Source organism: Sander vitreus, chromosome 3, assembly GCF_031162955.1.
Source record: "Sander vitreus isolate 19-12246 chromosome 3, sanVit1, whole genome shotgun sequence".
Taxonomy (NCBI): domain Eukaryota; kingdom Metazoa; phylum Chordata; class Actinopteri; order Perciformes; family Percidae; genus Sander; species Sander vitreus.
Window position 1 is genome coordinate 6,796,055 of NC_135857.1, and position 21,868 is coordinate 6,817,922.

A 21,868-nucleotide genomic window follows, 5' to 3' on the forward strand; every position below is an offset into this window, starting at 1 on the left:
TTTGACGTCGACACATCTAGCGGATCCAATCTAGCATCTACCCATGGGCAGGGATGAGTTCCTGGGTCTACCTGCCAATCAGGAACCAGTGTTTTGGTTCAAACTGGAAGGTGACATGAAGGTAACACCCCAAGTTCTGGAGTTTACACACCTCAGGCCGCAGGGACTGCATGAAGGCCCTATTGCTTTGTTCAAGGAAAAGCACATGGCTGTGCTTTGTTTGGAAGGCCTTATTGTCCACTGTTAAGTTCCAACTAAAAGTAATCTATGAACTTTTTTAGATTTTAAATAAATAAATTAAATAAATAATATTCATTGAACTATGAAGCCTTTTGTAAAAAACAATTGTATCATGATAATTTAAATGAATGAAACTGAAAATTTTCACAGACCCCTGGCCGAATTCCCACTTCTTGGTTCAGATTCAAGCTCTCTTTTCACTGCAACTTGGTTTGCTGTGGTCAACTTTTCCAGCGATCCGTGGAGACTATCACTTGTACTACTTACTGTTTTTCCATTGCGTTTTGCATGCGGCAACTAATTGTAGAATTGCTGGTGCTCTGAGTCTTTTAACTTGTGTTGTCTTGTGTTATTAGCCGTTATCTTGCTCAAATGGGAACTATTCAACCCCAAAATAAACACTCAGGTTGCACCAACTAATTTGAAAAATACAGATCAGACTTGGTCAGTACATAAGTTGTTTAGCGATAAAGAAGGTGCAGTTCCCTTCACTGCCAGCACCAGAGTCTCGAACATCAGACGGGCAGCGGCATTCTGTACTACGTGCAAAGATCTGGTGGCTGATTCAGGGGCAAGGATATTTACGTTTAGAAGTCAGAGAGACTAAATCTGTTCAGATTATGGATCATCTACAGTGTGTTGTTAAAATTAAAATCAGCAACAGATCGCATGTAGAGCATTTTAATAGCTACTCAGTCTCCAGTTGTTTTAATTATGACAGTGTAGGAGCTGATATATGGGTCTGATAAAATTTTATTAAATCGGACCACAGTGTTTCTGTCACTTCCTGTTCAGCCTGAAGGCTGCTGGAATCGGCTGGAAACTGTCCGACTTGACAGCGAATTTTTGTCACTGCCCCCAGCTGCTCCCGCCTGCTCTCGTCCACTTTAAAGGCGAGGCGCAGTTCATCTCGAACGAGCCTAGTTGTTAAGGTGGGTGACAAGCGCCTGGATGAGCATCTGGGCCGGCTCCTTAGCGAGAAAGGGGCAAATCCTCCTGATGCAGAGGAATCTGCATTTCCAGGGTCACACCCATGTTGATCAAGCTGGTATCGCCACATATTGTTATGGTGATGGTCAGGTCCCAGTGCTGGCACCCCTTTCCTGAGAAGTGTATTTGGACATGTTTCATACTAACATTACACCATTTAAGGAATAAATGTTTTTTGTTAAGGTGGTTTGTTGTTTTTGTTTTTTCATTTCATTGCTAAAATGCACCCTCTACAGTTTATGATGAACTCTTTCACTCCAAGAAGGAGCTTGCCTGAAGTCTTGCCTGTGTTACTATACATTATTTCACATATGTTACCGATTGCCTGGAGAGCCTGCACAGCTGGTGACTACTTCAGAGAGCAGTCCTTCCTCTTAGCCCTTTTGGGCCTTTTGTTTTTAACAGCTGCATTTTCACCCATATTTCCACTGCCTTTCCAAGGTCTGTGTGATGTTACAGGCTTTTATACCTTCACTGCTAGGTTGGGGGAGAGAAAAGAAGCCTTGTTTTGCTGAGTAGAGGGATGGATGCCAATTGGATTCTCACTGTGCCTTAATGCCTTTAAAATATCTGTGTGAAATGCACCATTAGCTCAGACTGGAGGCATCCAAAATAGCTGGGGTGTGTGTGTGTGTGTGTGTGTGTGTGTGTTTGTGTGTGTGTGTGTGTGTGTGTGTGTGTGTGTGTGTGTGCATCCAGCAATTTGAAGGTGATGTTGTACAATGCTTTATAGTGTAAAAGACACTCCATATCTGTCTCCAAATATCACAAATCACACAAATGAAGATGGATGCACTTTGAGAGTGAGATAATGCCAAAATCCAGAGGTCTGTCACAAACACATGCATTTCCCTGTGAAACTGTTTTTATCCATAGAGGCTATTTACTCATGAAGAAGGCTATCCTTGATAATAATAGTTATGGGGAAGTAAGCAATTTGTAGAAGCAGAGTAGGGCTTTCTGGCACTACCTCACCTACGTCCAAGGTGCATGGAGAAGAGAGACTGAAAAGAAAAGACTGAGATGTCATAACTCCAGCAACACTTGTAGTATCCAGAACAAAGGTCTGTCAATGAACGTGTTCTTTATACTGGAGTTTTGACCTCTTCAGGAGTAAGCAATCTGTGCATGCCTTAGTCACCTTTCACAATAAATGATGTATTATTTCAGGACTGCAATTAAATTAAATCAAACAGTATACCATGTGCTCTTACACCTACCTGATACTCTACATACATGCAATCCACCTAGACTGATCCCTACTGTTAACCTGTTTATATTTTTAAGATCCATAATGTAAACCTGATTTTGGCATTGTATATATTGTACATATTTTTGATTTGCATCTTGTTGTTACTGTTACCTTCGACCTTTTATAGTTGCACTCTTCCTACTTTGTATGGCATCTACTGCACAGTAATTTCCCTCTAGATACATAACGTTTTATCTTATTTTATACCAAATAAAATGAAAAAAAACAAACCCAAAAGTAATAAAAAAAACAACCAATACATTTAGTTTAATCCACCCACCCGAGGCTCACAAAATATTTATTGTCAGGGCCACAGCAATCCTACCTGGTATCTCTACCTGGTATCAAGGGGGTAAGCTTCGCTTCAGAGCTCGAATCTCCTATGGCGCCATTTTTATGCTACAAAGCGATCACCCGACGTTAGCATTCCATTGACTGCCATTCATTTTGACGTCACTTTGACAGCGAATAACTTTACATCTGAAGCGTTTCAAGACTTTATTTGTCCATTGTTTATTTCTAAAGAAACACGACAATGTATGAAAGGCTCCATTACCTCATGTTATGGCTCCGTAGTACACGTTTTTGTAAAAATAGGCTAACGATTGTGTCATAACCACGCGACTTACTGTTGCATAGTAGAGGAATTACCGTATAGTACAGGAGAAGCTTGCAGGCAGTTTGGACTTACATTAGCTGTTTAAGTTTAATTACTAATGTTAACTAGCATTTTAGTTAGCAATAATTAGCCTGTGTCCATGCTATCTCCTTACATATACCTACACTCTCCGTCTCTGCAAGATTGGGAATGATTGAGATTTCTCTTGGTACAGCTACCAGAAGACTTACAACTTTCAGACACATTTACGTCGTTGGTCTCAGTTGGAGGCTGCGCAGCAACGCTCAGCGCTCACCGGAAAAGTGCTTCTAAAGGCCTTCACTGGTCTCCGTCCAGAGCAACGGGATCTGTTATTCCATTCTTATATACAGTCTATGCCTGGTATTAACATGTGATCTGTAAGTGATTCAGGTATTTTGGTTTGACATTTGGTTTATTATTTTTTTCTTATATCCATTCTTGTGATTGGTCCGGACGATTTGATAGCATTCTAATTGTGATGTGTCCTTTTTTGTCAGGCTGCTGTTTCCAAAATATATTTCAATATCTAACTGCACATTTCGTTGGTTTTGGAATTGTCTAGCCAATGTCTAGACAAACTTTTCAAGCATGTACCCTCAAAACATTGTTAACTAGAACCTGGAAGACTGCTGGGGCATTAGTCAGGCCAAACAGCATGACGGTACTAGTAATGACCGTTTGGGATGTTGAAAGCATTCTTTCATTCACACATGACCCGGCGTAACCCAGTCAGGCATCTTCCTCAGTTCAGCGGACAACAGCTTCATGGAACTACAAAGCAGTGATTGTTTCTCCTACTCTGTCATGGTCAAGGATAAGCAACACACACCTGGATCTCCAGCGTAGCGTTTCAGAGGCGACAGGGGGACTCAGGCTCTAAAGGAGGATGAGGGGCTGGCTGAATTGGCATTTCCATGCTGATTCCAGGATTGGCTCTTGGCAGGTGGCAGTTTCCTGGAGTTCTCCAGCAAGCGTGGAGAGCTGCTGTTCATGCCAGCGGATGTTTTCTGCCTGAGCAGCAAAACCGGGTCAGCATCCCCTGGGTCAATTCTGGCTGGATTGTGGGGCCACTGCTGCCCATGTGAGGAGTGGCCCATGTGGTCTGAATTGAGGAGTTAGTCTTAGGAAAACTAATGAAAAATGTTCAAACAGGAAGTGTGTGCAGAAACAGTAGAATTCATGTAGCACAATAATGTGTTTCTGTAAGCACAGAAAGCAATCCAACTGTCTTTAATAGAAATGCCTCCTACACTACATGTCTTTTAAATGGACAGAAAGAGTTTTCTGAGTGTACAAAATAACTACATGTTAGAAGTATATTGTACAGCATGTCACTAGGACAGGAACCCAAAAGAAGACAAGGACAAGGTAAGTAGAATGAAAAAAAGGTGAGTATTTATTTGGCTTTGTACGTGGAAGCAGGTGAGTCCAGATGGTGAGGCAGTGGGTGGAAGTGAGTCGGCTGACGGGTAAATGCAGATCCAATAATGATGGTGAAGCAGACAACCAGGCAGAGGTGGAGAGAATTTCAAAAACAGGAACTCAGGCAGAAAACGAACTCAGGAGGCAGGATTCATGACACAGCAGGAACGCGAGCAAGCAATCGAACGAGTGAATGTAGAGAGGGAGCTGTGTTAGAACAAAGCAGTGAATTAGAGAAATAAAACGTTTTCGCCATTTCATCACTACTAGAAATGCAGCTGTAGCAAGTGTCTCACTATCGCTATCCTCACTCATATTTTCAGATGCTACAATTTATATCCAGGTTCAAAAGTAAGTAAGTAAAGTTTATTTGTAAAGCACCTTTCATAGATAAAAATCACAAAGTGCTTCACAATAAAATGTAATACAATACAAAGAATTAAAATGCAAGAAAATACAAATAGAAAACATAACAGACAACTATAAAAACCCCTCGACTAACTAAAAGCCTGCTTGAATAACAGAAACCTCAATTGCTTCATAAAAGATTTGACAGAATTCACACAACATAGAAATTGAGGCAAGACATTCCACAGCCTAGGAGCCACTGCTTGGAACGATCGTATCATTTAATAATGATGGGGTCTAATCTCCAAAGACTGTACATGTCATATCATGCATTCTTACAATAAATCTTTGCATATCTGCAACGAAGTCTCTCCTGATTGAAATAATAAAACAAAGATTTAGATCAGTACCTTGATAAAGGATATGTATTGACACATTTTTGGAAATAAAAAATTTAAATCACCTTATTGAGATTGTCTACTGTAAATGATTTTCCACTAACAGTCAACCATTGAACCAGAATGCTACCCCCACAGCATTGTTAGTTTGTTATGATTGTTGATGTTCAGAGCAATGTAGCTCTCTAGCCCATTTCTGAGTCATTGTCTGCTTCTACTCATTTCGATTGTTTTTACTGACTGTTCACATCCAACTAACATGCTCTCTAAGGTAGAGGCAGAGCTGAAGGCTGACGGAGGATTGTCCTCAATTTCCCTGATGGAAGTCACTGAGGTAGTGAAACAACTCCACAGTGGCAAAGCCCCTGAAATTGATGAAATTTCCAGAAATGCTGAAAGCTTTGGGTGTTGAGGGGCTGTCTTGGATGACATGCCCTTTTTAACATTGCGTGGAAGTCTGGTACAGTGCCCAAGGAGTGGCAGACCAGGGTGGTGGTTCCCCTGTTTGAAAAAAGGGGGACCAGAGAGTGTGTGCCAATTACAGGGGTATCACACTTCTCAGCTCAGCCCCACAGATTGAAAAGGAACAATGCAGATTCCGTCCTGGTCGTGGAACAACGAACAAGCTCTTTACTCGCAAGCAACCTGGAGGGGGCCTGGGAGTATGCCCATCCAGTCAACATATATTTTGTGGATCTGGAGAAGGCATATGACCGAGTCCCCCAAAGATACTGTGGGAGGTGCTGTGGGAGTATGGGATGAGGGGGTCACTTTTCAAGGCCTTCCAATCCCTGCATGCCCAAAGCAAGAACTGTGTGGGTGTTGGCCTCTGCCAAGACTGCGCTTTGTCACCAATACTGTTTGGGGTATTCCTGGACAGGATATCGAGGCATAGTCAAGGTGGGGAGGGGTTGTAGTTTGGTGGGCTGGGGATCTCATCAATGCTTTTTGAGGACGGTGTGATTCTGATGGCATCATTGGCCTGTGACCTTCAGCACTCATTGGATCGGTTCGCAGTAAAGCAGCTAGGACGAGAATTAGTACCTCGCAATCTGAGGCCGTCGATCTCAGCAGGAAACCGATGGAGTGCCTACCTCGAGTGGGGGATGAGTCCTTACCCCCAAGTGAAGGAGTTTAAGTACCTAGGGTTCTTGTTCGCGAGTGAGGGGACAATGGAGCATGAGATTGGCCGGGTCGGGCGCAGCGGAAGCAGTTTTGCTTTACCGCACTGTTGTGATGAAAAGAGAGCTGAGCTGGAAGGCAAAGCTCTCAATCTACCAGTCAGTTTTCATTCCTACCCTCACCTATGGTCATGAAGACTGGGTCATGACCGAAAGAACGAGATCCCAGGTACAAGCAGCCAAAATGGGTTTTCTCAGGAGAGTGGCTGGCGTTTCCCTTAGAGATAGGGTGAGAAGCTTAGTCATCTGTGAGGAACTCGGAATAGAGCGGCTGCTCCTTTGTGTCAAAAGAAGAAGCCATTTGAGGTGGTTCAGGCATCTGGTAAGGATGCCCCCTGGGTGACTCCCTAGGGAGGTGTTTCAGGCACGTTGAGCTGGGAGGAGGCCTCAGGGAAGACCCAGGACTAGGTGGAGAGATTATATCTCCACCCTGGCCTTGAAAGGGAAGTTGGGGTCCCCTGCTGGAGCTGCTGCCTCTGCGACCCTACCCCTGATAAGCGGTTGAAGATGGATCGAAGGATGGATGGATGTCCACATAATTTTTTTAAATGTGTCCCGCATCAGACTGAAGTATGAACTGGGCACGGCCTAAAAGTTACCTACATGCACACAAGAGTAATACAACTATTTATGTGTTTGGATTAGTAAGTTCATGTACCTCAAAACATTTATTCTCTGATATATAGACGTATCTTTCGCCATGTAAAGTCTATGGAAAGCGCAAAATTGTGACTATAGTCGCTCTATAGTGGCGTCAGAGTCTCATGAATTCGATCTGACTGTCCAGACTGAGGTCGCATTTTTTTAAAATCTGACCTGTAACAGATTTTGGCCACATATTTGAAAGTGACCCAAATCAGAACTGGAAAAGATCAGATGCCATGTGACTTGGGCTGTTCATACTGTCATGAAAAAATATGAGCATGAAAATCGGATTTGGGTCAATTTGGCCATTTTTGCAGCCTGAACGTAGCCAAGGAGTCCACACAAACATCACAGAAGGTCAAGGAATGTATAGATATGCTAGATAAGAGATAGCTGTAACAAGTTTACATAACAAATCAAACAATGTCAACTTTGCATTAAAAGTGTCATAATTTCTACCGAATGACACTTAATGACAACAGTCATACACATTCATAAAGACTCCTTCATGTTCATGACAGGTGTCCTGTCAGTCTAAACTTAGCTTTTAGTTTTTGCAAAAGCTAGCTCACAAGCTAGCTTTCACTTGATATAGCCCTTTACTTGAACTGTGAGCTGTCTTTTATACACTGTACTGTCATATTCACCTATATATGTAAAAACTAGGCCGTGCTGATCAAATATGAACCAAGATTATACTGCACTGCCTATTTCTTGTCTCAGATGTTTATAAAAACATATGGCTTTTAACTCTTAGACAAGATTTTGTTACCAGCCATAGTGCTTTCTGTGTCAATATGGAAATGATGGCATTACATCAGGAACGTTTCTTGGTCTGGTGAGGCGCAGTGCATTCTGGTAGTAGAGTTAGATTTTCTACCTCTGGAACAAAAGCGAATGGTCATCCCTGCAGGTTACACATTTTGTTGTGACGCACACGACACGGTGAAACAGTCTCAAAAGGATCCACGTAAATCGGTAGAGATTAACAAACCACTGATATATTTGACATATTTCCACTGAAAAATGCTAAGAGTTACAAATTGGAGGCACAGACACAACTACACATTTACAGACACAAATCACTGAGACACAGATACCGATACACATACAGTATACAGACACAAATCACTCTGCATTTAGACAGTTAGAAGAGTCACGTGACATTTTAAAGGTGCCCTGCCACACGTATTTCATTACTTTGTGGTAATGTCTGAAGTTATACCATGGACTCTGTAACAGTTTTTGTGGAAAAAATGCCTTGGTTACCTTGTTTCAAGCAATTCTAGCATTGTATAGAAAGCCTGCAGGAAGATTCAGCTTGATTTGTGTCAGCTCTCATTAATATTCAACGAGCTAAGCTGCTTGACTCTGATTGGCTAACAGCTAGCCAATGAGAACCTGGCTATCAGCATCCTTTACCCAGCGCAACTGGGCGAGCTCATGAATAGTAATGAGCTCAACACAACGTCAGACTGACCAGCTTTTGTAATTGGCCTGATTTCTCCGCTTATTTCTTTTCAGTGGCTAGAGCTGACAGAGGAGATAGCAGTTCATTTTCACATTCACAACATAACACAAACACATATGGACCTAACATATTTAAAACAAATACAAGTAAAAACGGTTTTGTGTGGCAGGGCACCTTTAAGTTATGTGCTCGCTGCATTTTTGCAGATTTGTAAAACAGCACGGTAAAACAGTCTCAAATAGCTATATAGATACTTTATTCATCCCGAGGAAAATTTTTAGAATATAAAAAGTTTGCAAAGAAAAAAAACTTATAAAAGACTAAAAAGACACATAACAGACAGAGCTACTGAAAAAGGCTGCCACTGTCATCGGGCGCATGCGCACTATTCAATGAATGATATACGAATTACAAATTAGAGGCACAGGTACAGCTAAACATTTACAGATACAGTTGTGTTCAAAATAATAGCAGTGTGATTTAAAAAAGTGAATAATGCTCAAAATCCTTAGAATAGCTTTTAATTCCATAATATCATTGCATTGGGAACACTGCACATTCAATTCCAAATCAAAACCTAACCAAAATGTATCACGTTTGTGTTATACCTTTACAGAAAGTGAAGAAAAAGTAATAGGCTGTTCAAAAAAATAGCAGTATTTGCATTTTTCTTTACAAACTCAAACATTTACTGTATAAACTGAAAAATGTCTCAAGGGTTTGCTTTACTTTGAATCACTGCACTTATATTTAGTTGTATAACCATTATTCATGAGAACTGCTTCACATCTGTGTTGCATGGAGTTGACTAACTTGGTATTCCAGCCCAGGGACGATTGAACTACATTCCACAATTCCTCTGCATTACTGGGTTTTGCCTCAGAAACAGCATTTTTGATGTCACCCCACAAGTTTTCTATTGGATTGAGGTCTGGGGATTGGGCTGGCTACTCCATAACATCAATCTTGTTCATCTGGAACCAAGACATTGCTCGCTTACTGGTGTGTTTTGGGTCATTGTCTTGTTGAAAGACCCATTTCAAAGGCATTTCCTCTTCAGCATAAGGCAGCATGACCAGTATTTTTGATGTATTGAAACTGATCCATGATCCCTGGTATGTGATAAATAGGCCCAACACCACAGTATGAGAAACATCCCCCATACACCCTGGCCGGGTGGAGTTGTTTCATTAATCACTGGCCAAATGGTTAACCCGTTTTTCTGTTCCACGCGGAAAAAATCCACCGGACAAACTTAATGGACTGCACACAGTAAGATGCTTTATAGTGTTCTGGGCAGAGACATGTATGTGTGTTTATTAATGTAATAACTGCTAATGCTGCAACTGTGTTATGACATTAATGTGATTTGATTAATAAGCGTCAATAAGCCTTGATTATTAATCTGTGATTGTGACCGCCGAGTCAAATCTATTTCTGTGACAGCACCTCTGATCACGGTGCATTTGTTGATATGAATGTGTTAAAGAATGTAGCTGGTTTAAAAAACGTAAATGCTACATTGCGTTTGAGTCTCCCTCTGCGGAGAAGTTAGTTACTGTACTGAATGAGAAGGTGATCACAATGAGAGGGTGATCACTGTCAGAACCTTGAAGATCAAGATTCTTTTCCTTTCTCTCTAAATGTGCTTCTCTCATCTTTTACACCCACACACACACACACACACACACACACACACACACACACACACACACACACACACACACACATACACACACACACACACACACACACACACACACACTACGGTGAATAGCTGGTCTCAGCCAGCAACCATAGTCACGCGTTAGCGTAACAGGGCTATACTGACTGCCCTCTCGGCATCGTAGGAGTGCCTCGTGGTGGGCTCTTGCTTTGTCTGTACACCGTGTTGGAATTTCACGGTGCTTCCTACCATTTCGGTGTTTTTGTACTCAGCTTACAAATAGCCCTCTCGGCTGCCATTTTGGATCTTGCAATCTTGTCACCTCCCCCCTCCTCCTCTCACACACACACACACACACACACACACACACACACACACACACACACACACACACACACACACACATATACACACATAGCACCCACACAGAGACGTGTCTGCTACATGTCTGTTTGGTTGTTGCTTTTGGGTGTAGTTTGTAAAAGGTATATAGGTTTTGATGATTGAAGAATCGTTGATTGGCCATTGATAATTTTGAAGTTAAATAAATTCTACTATACTTTAAATAGCAGTTGGTTGTGATTATTTTGTGTATTTGTTGTAATAATTGCTGGTTGAACACAGTCAGTGCTGGAATTCACCCTTCCTTTTGTTCCTTTAAAGGATACCAGATGGATTAATCAAATTAATTCAGATCTGTATTTTAAAGGGAACACCACCTAATGAGACTGTTTTACAGTTCGGTTATTGGCCCCTGATTTCAGGGTGGTGCCCCGTTTTGATTGTTTGTCAATTTGGTAAAGTTATTAATACCCATATTCATAACTTTATTAATATTGATACATCTTTGATAATTTGCCAGTAATTGAATCTGTACCCATACCTATTCCCAACAGTAGCAACTAATTTCACAATGGCTTGAATGTTACGGACGTTTATTAATTAAGTTACGCACTAAAGCTTTAAAGGAGAAATTTTGATTTTATATGTTTCATGATGGCGACCCCTTTCTTTACATTTACACTATTAGTACTATGTCTACGGAGACTTCATAAAGTAGTAACTTCACTGTTCTATTAAAGGCAGGGCAGACGGTCACACGGACTAACAGCCAGACAGCAGCCTGCTACACAACACAAGAGCCACAGACTTTGAACAGCTACCCACATTAGCTAGTTTAAAAGATTTTTTGTCAGCTTTTGAGGCGGCGAGCCAAAGCTAGCCGCTCCTCATTTGCATAAAGTTGAATCCAGCCAACTTTATGCAAATGAGGAGCGGGCGACTCGACACCCCCCTTCTCCAAAGTCCTGCGACGCTACCAGAATGCATTGCACGGCTGCTCCCATAGAAATTAATGGGAAGTGGGGAAATGACACTGACAATGGACACACACTATAACACACATTTGTTGCTATTGAGTGGCTTCTTTCCTCAGAAAACACAACTCAGCACAAAACACCTTTCATGTATGTTTGTTGGTTCAAATGTCCATGATAAATAGGTGGTGAAAGATGTGTGTGCTTCATCTGCATTCTCCAGTTTAAGAGAGTTGAAATGCACACAGATTGCTCAGCACGGTAACTTCATTAATTATTGAAATCCTCCGACACAGTCCGAGAACGATCCTTTACCTCCAGTGCTTTCTACCTTACTGGTAAGATAATACACACAGATTCTCTTGGAATAATATAGTGACTGTCCTCATGAATCCTGTGGTCCATTAGAGCTATCTATTAGAGGATGTTTTTTTTATTTAAGCAGACTCCAAATACAATTTCCTCTGGTCAAAATGTTTTTGTTCTGTCCTGTGAAAGGGAATGTTGGGAAGTTTTCAGTTTTGCATGCAAACATGATCACAGACAGTACAGCGCATACCCAGAAAAAGACTAGCCAAATGCACTAACTGAACGCAACCATCCAAAATTGGGAAGTGGCTGTAATATATGAAGGTAAATGTGGTGCAAAATGAAAGAGCTTGTAGACTTGATGTGAGCACTTGTAAAATACGAACTTGCAGAACAAAAATCTGAACTTGTATTTTAAAATTTGCACTCGTAGAAAATTCACACAGCCGTGTTCTGAATGTCAAGTCACAGAAAAAATATTCCCACATGTAGATTGACATGTACATAATACAATGAAAGCTGCAAACCTGTAATGCAACTGTAATCTACTTTTTTTTAAACTTAAGTACCAGGGTATATACAGAAATCCTGGAGGTAAATTCAATACCATTTTTAATACCTTCTCAATATTTTTTAAAACCAACATGCCATTGAGTTGCTGGTTTATACGGCAACACGTTTTCTAACCATTAAACAGAGTTTGAGATTTATAAAACTACACCCTCTAGGCCAATAGAACAATGCAGATAGAGAAAGTCAACAGAATAGATTGAGACTCACTGACTTTGGAAACATCTTGCAGCCCTAACCCATCCATCCATCCATCCATCTTCGTCGGCTTATCCGATGTCGGGTAGCGGGGGGAGCAGCTCCAGCAGGGGACCCCAAACTTCCCTTTCCCGAGCCACATTAACCAGCTCCGACTGGGGGATCCCGAGGCGTTCCCAGTCCACGTTGGAGATATAATCCCTCCACCTAGTCCTGGGTCTTCCCCGAGGCCTCCTCCCAGCTGGCCGTGCCTGGATTTCATTTATTCATTCATTTATTTGTTCATTTATTTCACCTTTAGAATAAAATTAATAGATGAAATAAAAATTATAAATTAAAGCAGTTCAAAGAAACAAACATTCACTGATACCTTCTTCTGTATGTACAGACACGCAAATGAGTACACATAGAAAATATTCCATGAGGCAAGTGAAATACAAAAAACAAACATACATACAGACAAGCAAACAAGCATTCACCTTGCACACTGAGACCGCTAACAAATGTCCTTAATCAATCCAAATAACCTATCCACTTCTACTGTCCCTATACAATATTTTCTTACCAGCTGAGATGCCACCTGCCAACTGCTTGCCCTGGAGGAATGTTTGCACTATACTCTTCATCTGTGTGATGCACCACTCAGGATCTCTGTTCATCTTTGTGGGATACAAACAACTTGAAGAGCTGCTGCTGGCTAACAGCGGTGTTTGGAATCGGTTTTGGATGCGACTCTAGAAGACTTGGAGTTAAGCTTTTCTTTGAGAAAAGAACAAAGAAAGGCACTGAAGTCATTCTTAAAAAGGAAGATGTGTTCGGAGTTTTGCCGACCGGATACGGCAAAAGTTTAATTCTATCAACTAGCTCCGCTTATCTTCTTTATTGCTCTGCTTGGTTGTAGCCAGAGTGATAGAGAAAGACATCTCTATGGCTCTGGTTGTAGCCTATGGTTGTAGCGTGCAGAGGGAATTTGAAAGACAACCGTTTATCCCTCCCCTCGGATTGAGCCCTGCCAATGGTAAGTTCCCAGACCCAACATCTTGATGTGGGTCTGGCTTGTCAAAGTGGCGAATCTGCACGCCTTGACTTTTGCAACACTTCTGGCGATACATTTGATGCAAAACTAATTTATACCTGTGGACTTAGGCTGTGGAGCGCTGAGGGAACAGAGCGGGGAGAACAGGGTCTCTATCGCCAGATGAGGGATAACATTGCCCGGCTCATTTAGTGTAGCATTGAAGCTTGGTGGAACTAGCAAGCTGAGCGTTAGCTAGCTAGCCAGCTTGCTTCTGAATAAATGCAATTTGATAATCTAAACACTTTTTAACAGTCAAACTGAAGTACTGGATAGGAAGCAGACGGTGAGCTGCAGATGGACCGTCATCTGTGGGGGATCGGCCAGAGGTCCAACTGCTGTCAGCGTAGGAAAACACATTGCTATTGCCTCCCAATGGCCAGTCTGCCCCTGATAATGAACACTCTGCAGCAACCAAACAGTAATATTGTTATCGACCTGGTTAGTCTGCACTCTGCCCTTCATTTGGTCAGCCATTTGGTCATGTGCCACTTTGATGAGGATAGTGTCGGGCCGATGATTAATCACCATCTGCCTGGGTTATATTTCACACAACATTGTTTGTGTTACATGTGTTTGACACAAGTATACTTTTGACATGACATGACAGCAAGATTGAAATAACAGCAAGATTGGAAAAGTACCAAACACTACACAAGAGAAGGCTGAAATTAAATATATATTAGGGAGGACAAAAAATCTGCTTTCAAAAATCAGACTGCCCCCCACCACCACCACATATATTACTGTAAACTAGGTCACACTAGCCTTTCCCCGTCCTCGCATGTGAACATTTTTCCAAATCCTCAGCACACTGCTGCTGTCCAACTTTATTCTTTCGCTGTTTGTTTAGTCCAAAGAGTGTGATGGATTATGATGTGTTATTGTTAGTGTGCGTTTTTTGTTGTATTCCTTGTTTGCCTGTGTGTGTGCCTAAAAAACATCTGAAGAAAGGCTTTGTTAGACCTGGAGGATTTACACTCTATTAGACATTCTTATGATGGTTTATCAGGGCACTAAATGAGCTGCCATTTATTTTAGATTATTTATGAGCTGCCATATTAGGCTGAAAAGAAGTGCTCTTTATGTTAATTAGCCTATGATTCACCTTTTTCAGAGAGAAAAGCCACCGTAGGCAAAAATAGAAAACTATCACAGGAAATGAAGCTAATTGCAGGTTGTTAAATCCCAGTGGTAGTTTTGAAGCATGTATGATATACTGCTTTCCCACTGGCCAAAATAATCCCACGTACACCCACTAATATCTGCAGAGGGAAAGGTTACAATCGGCATTTAGTCCCGGAAAAAAATTACTCTACAGTACACACGGGTATTTATCGGCTCCAGCGCTGACTGGCAGTAATGGAAACAGGACATCGGGTAGATACGGTAATTTTTCTGCCCTTTGCCAGCGCCATGCTGTGATGTGTGTCGCCTCCTTTGGAACACTGGAACACCAAATTAGTCGGAAAGAGAGATAAGTAAAGATAAGTAAGATATAAAAAGAAGAAGTAACGTACGTCTCCATGCTGCTTTCTACTGTTTACTAAGATCTCTTTTGGAGAATAGCAGAGCCAGTACGTAGTGTGTGTTGCAGTGTCTGGGGAGTGTGTGGTGGAGCGAGTGAGAAAGTGAGGCCAAATGCAGCAATCAGTCTGAGCAGAGGAGAGTTTAAGGTTTATAATTGAAGGTATCAAATTAAGTACAGCAGAGTTTGCAGTTTGGTACACTGTATCGGAAAGCTGTAGCAGGAAAAGTTAGCACCTGTTTTATGGAGCGTTCATGACATTGAACGTGACAGAAGAAATACAACAGACAGGCATACTCATCTGCTGGCAATGGGAAGTTATTTTTGGCAGGTTTACCCAGGTTTAAAAAACCTACATCTACATTGTGGGAAAAAGGGTAATATATAGCCTAGATTTTTTCGAGAGGGAAGAGAAGTGTAACTGAAAATGCAGAATTTTACTATGAGCCTGATTTGTGTAGTCACAGATGTTGGATAAATGTGCCCATGTGTACATCTGGACCAGCTGGTATTTCTGACACAGCAAGGTCAGTGTGTAACACATATATACACACACACACACACACACACACACACACACACACAGACACACACACATTTCGCCCAGTCAGTAAATTTGTGCTAACTGTTATTTCAAAACCTTTCGTCATAGGGCATGGCCGTGGCGGGCGGCCATTTTGTGTGTTTCCCCTTTCATTGATGACAATTTGCCCCACCCCATATGCTTAAGCCACGCCCCCCCTTTAATAACTAATGACCAGTTTCATGTACACTATTGTGTGAGGTATCATTGATCTCAGCAGGGAGTTCCCTTTTCAGCCCCGACGTGCGCAGAAGTGCAAGGGGCCCGTCCAACGCTGCTTCCAGCTTTAATTAGGGGCCGACAGCGCGAAGGCTCTATTGGAACAGAAGGAATTATTATTATTGGGGCCCGGCGCCGACAGCGGCGAGGGCCGTATTGGAACTGAAGGAATTATTATTATTCTTTTCCCGGCAAATTAATTGGCTTTTTTAGGGGGCTTAACATATTCAAAAAACTCACCAAAATTGGCGGGCGCATCAAGTCTGGTGAAAATGTACGTATTTTAAGGGTTTCGGGAATAGGCGCACAAAAATGGCTCGCTACAAAGTTAAAAAAAATGTAGCACCTGCAGTGTGTGACTGACTTACACATATGTAACATGTCAAGATGTACAAAAAAACGTCATTGGAGCCATACCCTAAACCAAACAGGAATTCCGCCATTTTGATTTCAAAGTTCGAAATTTTGACCATTTCCAAGTCGTACTTAAGTAACAAACTCCTCCTAGAGATTTCATCCGATCAACTTCAAATTCGGTCTGTGCTATCTTAAGATGTTAAAGATGAAAAGTTGTTAAAAGAAAAACTCTTCATCATGGGGCGTGGCCGTGGCGTGGCGGCCATTTTGTGCGTTATGCCATCAAAACAGGAAGTGGGTGTAACTTGAGTGTACATTGTCCAATTGGCTCGAAACCTTTCAGGATTCATAGGAGTCCAACCCTGAGGACAAATAAACGCCAATATTTACTTAAAGTCATAGCGCCCCCTAGTGGCAACAGGAAGTAGGCCTAAAAGTCAAGTGCTATACTTTAACAAACTCCTAGAGATTTCATTCGGCGGACTTCAAATTTGGTCTGTACAACCTCAACACCTGAAATATGAAAAGTTATTAAAAGAAAAAGTTTTTCGTCAAATGGTGTGGGCGTGGCATGGCGGCCATTTTGAGTGTTTAGCGATGAACAAAGAAATTGTTGTAACTTGAGTGTACGTTGTCGTATCTGCCCGAAATTTCTCCACGATTGACACGGGTCATTATAACTAATGACCCGTTTGATGTAGACCCTTGTGTGAGGTATCATTGAACTCAGCAGAGACTTCCTTCTTCATTGAGCTTAATAGTCCCGCCCCTCCTCTGAGAGACCTTGGGTTCCGGAAGTAAATTTCCCATTCATTTCTTCCATTGACGTCTGGAAAAATCTGTATATAAAGAGTTTTAGACCATGCCTTAGGCTAACCAGGTGGTAATTGACTCATAAGCATACAACGTATCATTTTGAGTAAAAAAACGAACAGAAAATCCCCAAAAAGTCAAAGGTACAAGACTGTGTACATATCGTCATCTCAGAGCGAAGAAACTACTCATCCCCATAAACCACAAAGGAAGCTAACGTTAGTTTAGCTAACAGCTAATTCAGCTAACCGCTAGCTGAAACAGCATGTAATAACTTTAAAAGACCCTCAAAGTAAAACCTGAAAATATCTGTTAACATATATAACGGCTGTTACGTCAGCTGTAGACGGCTTTACCAAGTGTTAAGTTTGAGTTAACGTTATTTTAGACTGAATCAAGCTGTCAGCTAGCGGTTAGCCGAATTAGCTGTTAGCTAAACTAAGGTTAGCTTCCCGGCAGAGGCTAACGTCAGAAGCGTGGAACAGATTGTGATTCGTGCAGTGTCGTAAATCCTCGTGACGGATCGTGCAGGCAGCACAGATCGAATACTGACACCCCACCTCCTCACCAGCATGAGTTCCACCAATCAGAGGCATCACTGTGGGATTGTGGGATTGTTCAGGATTGTGGGTAATAAAGTAGTAAAGTACTTATCCAAGACTTATCTCAAAACAAGGGTAGTGCCCCATGATTTGTGGTGTCATGTCGGCATGCTGGTTTTAAGTCTTATCTGCTTGAAATTTCCCACAATCAACAAGAGTCCAGCCCCGAGGACATATACAGGCCAATATTGACTTTTGGTCATAGCGCCCTCCGCTGGCAACAGGAAATCAGCCTTATGTGACAAACATCATCCGATATACATGAAACTTATAATGTGTCCCCTTTTATAACATTTGAACCATTTAAGGTAGAGTCTTGTGTGAGGTGTCATTCAACTCAGCAGAGAGTTCCTTCTTCATTGGTGATGGTTTGGCCCGCCCCCTATGCTTAAGCCATGCCCCCTTTCATAACAGTTTAATCGTTTAAGGTAGACCCTTGTGTGAGGTATCATTGAACTCAGCAGAGAGTTTGTTTGTCATTGGTCATGGTTTCGCTCGCCCCCTATGTTTAAGCCACGCCCCCTTTCATAACTGGTGACCCATTTAAGGTAGAGTCTTGTGTGAGGTATCGTTAAACTCAGCAGAGACTTCCTTTTTCATTGGTCATGGTTTGCCCCATGCCCTATGCTTTAGCCATGCTTCTTTTCACAGCTAAAGAACTGTATGGCGTGGAGTCTTGTGTGAGGTATCATTGAACTTAGCAGAGAGTTTGTTTATCATTGGTCATGGTTTGGCCCGCCCCCTATGCGTTAGCCACACCCCTTTTTATAACTGGTGAACCATTTAAGGTAGAGTCTTGTGTGAGGTATCATTGAGCTCAGCAGAGACTTCCTTATTCATTAGTCATGGTTTGGCCCGCCCCCCTATACTTAAGCCACACCCCCTTTCATAACTGGTGACCCGTTTAAGGTAGAGTCTTATGTGCGGTATCAATTAACTCAGCAGAGACTTCCTTTTTTATTGGTCATAATTTGACCCGCCCCCTATACTTTGGCCATGCCCCTTTCACAGCTAATGAACTGTATGATGTAGAGTCTTGTGTGAGGTATCATTGAACTCAGCATAGAGTTCCCTTTTCATTGGTGATGATTTGCCCTGCCCCATATGCTTTAGCCACGCCTCCTTTAATAACTAATGACCTGTTTCTTGTACACTATTGTGTGAGGTATCATTGATCTCAGCAGGGAGTTCCCTTTTCATTGGTGACGATGTGCAGTGTCTGAGTGCCGTGCAAATGCACGGTCTCAATGAGCGGCGTCTGCCAGCGAGACTGAGTCAAGACCAAGACCAGATTTGTGTTAGACAGCCAGAGCTTCTTCTCCTGTCTCCCACATTCATTTTCTTGGGAGTGTGTGTAAAGGTGGCAGGGAGAGCTGGGTTTACGCTAACAAATTTCAAAGTTATTGGTTGCATTTGCAAGTTTTAACACACAGGCCTAAATCAGACAATGCACATGCAATTTAGTGATATCCCAGCAGTTGTGGTCTTGACCAGTTTTGAAATAAGTCCTCTTCATCCGAGACTGAGACAAGACCGAGGCTTAAGACCGTATTTATAGTAAATAAAGTGCATTTCCTCTGCAAAGTTAAACCTTTAGAAGAGCATTCTCAACGCGTTCATATGATATCTTACGAAAAGTTATGCACACTAAAACGTATGATTTTATACGAAAACTAAGAGACCTCCGACTAGTCACGTGACATCGGCTACAGAGCTCCGTGCTACAGAGCGGCACTTGCTAGCTGTTTAAGCCGCTACAGAGCTTTGTGCCGCCGGCTATGCTCCTCCGCCAGGTCAGCAGTATTTGGTAGTTCAGTTACCCCAGAATAGGTGACTTTGAGCTGGGTACAGAGCACCGCGAGTTGTCTGTCGTGGTGCTCCGTCAGGTCAGCGGTAGTTAGTGGTCTAGTTACCCCAGAATAGGTGACGAGCTGCCGGTCATTTCGGCGGAGATTGCGTTTAAGTTTAGGCAAGAAAAAGTGAGCGCTATGCTTTTCAGTAGATTAAATTAGATTAGATTCAACGTTATTGTCATTGTTCAAGTAAGGACAACCAATACAATGAAATGCAGTTTTACATCTAACCAGTAGTGCAATCATTAAAAGTGTTTTTTTCTTTATAGCAGTGCTTAAAAAAGACATAAAACACAAAATGCAGTATGATCATGTTTAGTCCATTATTAAAGTGCATTAGCAAATATAGTGCATAGAGTTCTAAGAAATCTGACAGTCTATAGTCCATATAATAGTAGAGACAGAATGCAGTATGATCATATATAGTGCATTGTTGAGGTGCATTTATGAAGTGCATAGTGATCAGAGGTAGTCAGACAGTCCATAGTCCATGTGCAAAAGGAGAGGGGGCGGAGTGGGGCAGTGCAGAGGCTAGTGTTGGGTCTTGGTGTTGAGCAGCGTTATGGTGTTGTGAAAAAAGCTGTTTCTGAGCCTGCTGGTGCAACTCCTAAGGCTCCTGTAACGTCTCCCAGATGGGAGGATGGAGAACAGTCCATGACTGGGGTGTGTGTGGTCCTCGATGATAGTATGTGCACGTCGCAACCACCGTGAGTGATGAAGGTCAGTGATGGCCGAGAGTGATGTGCCAAGGATTTTTTGAGCAGTTTTCACCACTTGCTGTAGGGCTTTCCATTGTGCAGTTCACATACCACACCGTGAAGCCATTAGTGAGGATGCTCTCGACTGTGCAGTGATCGAAGTTACGGAGGATCTGAGGTGGGAGTCCAGCTTTTTTCAGTTTTCTGAGGAAGAAGAGGCGTTGTTGAGCTTTCTTGATCAGAGTGGAGGTATTGAGTGACCAAGAGAGGTCTTGTGAAATGTGGACACCTGTGAATGGGTGTGTGGATGCCTGCCTTTGCTTTACTGGAAGTCGACAATGAGTTCTTTGGTTTTGGAGGTGGTGAGCACAAGGTTGTTATTTGCGCGCCATGCAGCCAAGTGCTGCACTTCCTCCCTGTAGGCTGATTCATCATTGTTCCTGATCAAGCCGAGCACCGTTGTGTGCAAATTTGATGATGGAGTTAGTGTTGTGAATGGGGGAGAAGTCATGGGTGAAGAGGTTGTACAGTAATGGGCTAAGCACACACCCTTGTGGCACACCAGTGTTTAGAGGAAGTGTAGTGGAGGAGAGGTTATTTAACCTCACAGTCTGGGGTCTGTTGATTAGAAAGTCCAATATCCAGTTGCAGATGGATATTAGTGAGAGGAATTGTGTTATTTTAGGAATGGCTCATATAGATTTTTGCAAGATGGCAGACATTATATGTAGACAAATCACAAAAAATAACATATATAATCTTTTCACAACAACAGGGAGTTGGTTGCTTTCATCTGAACAACCTCAGAAGATGACTTAAGCTTGACAGTATGCATACTGATGGGGGTCTTGTGCAGGAGGAAAGCTGGGCTTGAGGTGGGCTAAGATCAGCTTCTCAAGGCACTTGGTGATGATGGGTGTCAGTGCTACAAGTCCATAGTCGTTCAGGCACTCTGGGTTTGACAATGGTGGTGGTCTTGAGGCACATGGGAACAACAGTCTGGGCCAGTGACAGGTTGACTATGTCGGTTAAGACTCCAGACAGTTGTTCTCCACACTCGCCAGGGATGCCATCCGAGCCAGCCGCCTTCCGTAAATTCACCCTGCTCAGCACTGACTGCACGACAGAGACAGTGAGTCTGAGGGGTTGGTCGTCAGGTGGAGGGGTAGTTTTGACAGGCGTAGTGTTGTTGTCCCGGTCGAAGCGGGCATAGAAATTGTTAAGCTCATTAGCAAAGGAGGTAGTGGTGGTAGGGGGGGGTTGAGTTTGCGCTTTTGTAGTCTGTGATGGCCTGTATCCCTTACCACATACGTTCGGGGTCGGAGTTATTGAAGTGCTCCTCAATCTGAAGTTTGTGGCTATTCCCCTTTTTAGGTTAACCCTGGATGTGCTGTAGGCTTCTGCGTTGCTGATCGGTTGATGCGAAAAGCAATGTCCCTTATTCATCCAAGGCTTCTGGATGACCCAATGGGTATATATTGATCTGCTTGTGAG

General features: G+C 42.5%; 1 protein-coding gene across 1 annotated transcript in view; it reads left to right on the forward strand.

The window, feature by feature from the left end:
• Positions 1 to 21,868, forward strand: part of LOC144513768 (RNA-binding protein Musashi homolog 2-like) — a 375,361-nt gene that overhangs the window by 320,476 nt on the left and 33,017 nt on the right. Inside the window, exons 11-12 of the mRNA XM_078244953.1 lie at positions 20,477 to 20,623; positions 21,439 to 21,506. Coding sequence (XP_078101079.1) covers positions 20,477 to 20,623; positions 21,439 to 21,506 — 215 coding nt within the window. The remainder of the gene's footprint in view (positions 1 to 20,476; positions 20,624 to 21,438; positions 21,507 to 21,868) is intronic.